At 39.1% G+C, this 3,813-nt stretch overlaps 1 protein-coding gene across 4 annotated transcripts in view; it reads right to left on the reverse strand.

Annotated features, from left to right (window-relative positions):
• The window catches only part of LOC106535490 (calcium-binding mitochondrial carrier protein SCaMC-1), a 16,807-nt gene that overhangs the window by 8,881 nt on the left and 4,113 nt on the right, over positions 1–3,813 (reverse strand). For all 4 annotated transcript variants that reach the window (XM_014032500.1, XM_014032501.1, XM_014032498.1 and 1 more), the window contains exons 3-5: positions 2,489–2,612; positions 2,309–2,396; positions 389–500 (exon numbers count right to left, since the gene is read on the reverse strand). In XM_014032500.1, coding sequence (XP_013887954.1) covers positions 389–500; positions 2,309–2,396; positions 2,489–2,612 — 324 coding nt within the window. The remainder of the gene's footprint in view (positions 1–388; positions 501–2,308; positions 2,397–2,488; positions 2,613–3,813) is intronic.

The raw sequence follows: 3,813 nt of genomic DNA on the forward strand, positions 1-3,813 counted from the left end.
GCTCTTTTCAGATTCAAAATACCTTTGAGGAAATGTATTTTCAGATGCCAAGTAAACTGCATCACAGCGCACATAGCCCTCCCACCCAACGCCGACTGAACGGGACAGAAGCAGAAGGTGGTTCTTAAAGAGACAGAGGCCAATTTCAAGTTGTTTAGAAGAGGAAGTGATGAGAAGATAAGTTTATTTTCTATTTAAACATTAAAACAGCATTTTAATAACAACTAAAGGTGACATATATACTTTATTATGGTATAGTATTTAAATTAATGCCTGAGAAACACATAATATTGGCCCTTTAAATGTCAGTGGGATTTTTTATTTTACATTTTGAGTCTCACAATGCTGCTTTTGTTCAAGTAGTACGCTTCAACATGTGAGAACTTACAAATGAACGCTTCCAGTAGTGTGCTATGTCCTCCATGTTAGTGAGTGGGTTCAACAGGAAGTGGTCTCTCCACTCATTCCAGTTCACTGTCATGGTGCCGTCCTTATCCATACTGCACAGAGAGAAAATCAACTAGACACCGCAAAGCAGTAACATAGTGACCCCCGCACGCACAAATGCACCAGAACTCAGAAGTCTTTATTCCTAATAAATGTCATGCTACTAGGTGCATCCCAAAATTGTAGTGGTTTGGGTGGGGGGTCTTTTTTTGGGTTGGGGGGTGTGGGTGGTGTTTTGGACCTGATGGATAGCCCCTCATCAGAGCTAAACAACAGAAGAAATCTGAAGCTTCTATGTTGAACAGTTTCTGAGTTATGACCATTTTTGCATGTCCTGACACCCCTTCTTTGAAAGGAGCCCCCTCCTCAAATATGGGGTTTATTGTAAAACCGTTGGCTGATGCAGTGTAGGTCGGACTCTTCTACAGTCCTGCCAAATTTCATGTTGATTGGTGCAGCTGTTTTTGTGCTACAGTTGACCAAAAATCACTGAAAAAAAAAACAGTAAAGGTAAAGTAAAGGTAAAGGTGCTTTATTTGTCATCAGTGTATGTTTCCACACAATGACGAAATTGTGCTCTGCATTTAACCCATCCACACCCAAGTGGAGCAGCGGGCAGCCATGTGAGGCGCCCGGGGAGCAGTTAGGGTTAGGTGTCTTGCTCAAGGACACCACGACATGTGGGTATGGTGGGGAGTCGAACCTAAGACTTTCGGGTTCCAAGCCGGCTGCTCTACCACTACACCACAGCCGCCCCCACAGTACGAAAACAATATGACTCCCGCTTACGCTTCGCGTGCGGGAGTCATAACAAATACACAATAAAAGATATTGAATCAGTTTTCTCCTCAACATCATTATTCCTGCATGAATTCCTGCTGGAGGTTCCTCAGGCTGCACCAGAAGTGCTACAGCCAGATGCTGCTGTTTGCATTAGCAAACAACTACAGAATAACCATATGTAAAAATGACAGCGATATTAATTTAAAAACATTTTCATGAACAGGTACAAGACCTTTGAGTTTAGAATTATTTTCAGTCAGCAGTAACTTTATTCTTGACTTTGCTCAAACATTAGCTCATCATTCCTGTCAAAATGAGGTTGTTCATAAAGTGATCTACACCAAGAATAATAATAACTGTTTATGACATTTTGACCAAGCCTCTAATCAGAAACAAACTAGAGAAATTACATTGTCTGATAAATAAATACACAAATAAAAATGACTGTGATGAAAAGGCAGAAACTGGGTTGTTAAAGCTAAAAGAAGCAACACATTAATTAAATGTATTAAAAGGTTAGCTTAAAACTAAATTTGGCAAAGGGCTAAGTAAAAGCTAAAGGTAACAAAACAATAGCTAGATCCAAAGCAAAGGGCTAGCTAAAAGTAGTAAAAATGCCAGCTAAAAGCAAGAACAAGTGAGCTTAAAGTTAAAAAAAATCAAAATAAGTAAAAGGTTAAAAAGTGAAGTCGCAAAAGAGTAGCTAAAATCTAAAAATAGTATAAGAACAAAACAGAAAACGCATAAAAGACGCAAAATCTCCTGAATTAGCTGAATGTTGAAAGACAGGAATTATTTCAATAACACAAATATTTAGACGTTAGACCACAAAATGTTAAAAAGTAAAACAATGGTGAATGATGATTCAGCATCTCTATAACAGAAAGCTGATGACACTGTTCGTATTGAGACAGAAACACTTATAAGCAGCTTTATTTAGTTAAATGCAAAAGAAATAAAGTGAAATCTATTTTAGTTTCAGCTGAACTCAAAGCAACAAAGCTGCCATCTAAAACTGCTGACTGATTAGAAGTGTGTCCTGGAACAGAACCCTGTGGGGACAGAGTGGATTACAGACCTTAGTAAAATCCTGGTTGCATCCTCTAAGCTAATATTCACACCAATGGTGCGCAGGCAGTCCTGGATCTCTGCTGCATCTATTCTACCTGCAAACATCCAACATCCACACACACTAAGGACAAAGCAAATCAGAACGGCATGAGATACCAGTGGTGTTTATTATTCAGCTGACACATACCATCGTTGTTCCTGTCCAGATGACCAAACATCAGTTTAAGCTCTTTTTCATGATTACTGAGATATTGGATGAATTCCTCAAAGTCCAACACTCCATCCTGGTTGGTGTCTCCAGCCTCCACAATCTGACAAATATAAGAAAAAAGCAGTGAAAAAACAGCTCAAGACATTCAGACAGGGACTATCAACTAAAACTGCAACTTAGTGTTCAGCCTTTACTTTTCTCTTGATAAAAAAATCTTTACTAAACATATTAACAACATTAAAGGCCTTCAAGGAATGAATACCACCCACCGCCTTTCATGCAAAAGTTTTAAACTAATATTATCTTGTACTGACAAATACAAATGTTTTGGCCCCTTTGGCCAAACCTCAGGCAAAAATGCATTAATTATAAACAATCTTGTGAAATATTGAGAGACATCCCACCCAGAGAACATGTTGCAGAAGTCCAAAAGAAAAAATCAGTAGGTCTTCTGGATGGGTTCATCTTTAGTGAAACATTTCGTTTCTCCTCCATGAGACTTCTTCAGTCTGACGAGTTTCACGTGAACTCAGCCTTATAAGAACTGCCTCCACATTGACAAAGTCACATGCAAAAGGAAATAGAGCTAATCAAGCCTATTGTTAGTCGATGGCCGTCTTTTGCATGTGACTAACCTGTTTGTCCATGTGGAAGCAGTGCTTATAAGGCTGAGTTCACCTGAAACTCATCAGACTGAAGAAGTCTCTTAGAGGAGAGACGAAACGTTTCACTAAAGAAGAACCATCCAGAGGACCTACTTATTGTTTTTTTTTTCTACCTGGATTACTGAGATGCATCAGGACATGTTGCAGAAGACTCTCAGCTGCTATCACATCAAACCTCAACCTAATATCTACAGTCCTGATGCATCTCAGTAATCCAGGTAAAAAACCAAAAAGAAAAAAAAAATTGTATAGGTCCTCTGGACGGGTTCTTCTCTAATGAAACGTTTCGTCTCTCCTCCAAGAGACTTCTTCAGTCTGAGAGTTTCAGGCAAAATTCAGGCTTTTAAGCCCAGCGTCCAGGTGACTGATACTAACATTACATGGCTATTGTTGACACCTAATTAACACCTATTGTTAACAGGGGGTGGAGTGATACTGGCAATAGCAGCGCTGTAGGAGGGGGACAACTGAAAACAGAGGCCTCCACCTCTGTTTAATGATGGACAGTCTTTTTTTTTTCTTTCTAATATCTACAGAACTGGCTGAATTTAAGCCATTTTTGGCTATCTTGAATTTGATTGACTCCAAATGTTTATCGGTGAAAAATATACATTTAACAATTGCTTTCTGTAAGTC

This window comes from Austrofundulus limnaeus, unplaced genomic scaffold (assembly GCF_001266775.1).
Source record: "Austrofundulus limnaeus strain Quisiro unplaced genomic scaffold, Austrofundulus_limnaeus-1.0 Scaffold1470, whole genome shotgun sequence".
NCBI lineage: Eukaryota > Metazoa > Chordata > Actinopteri > Cyprinodontiformes > Rivulidae > Austrofundulus > Austrofundulus limnaeus.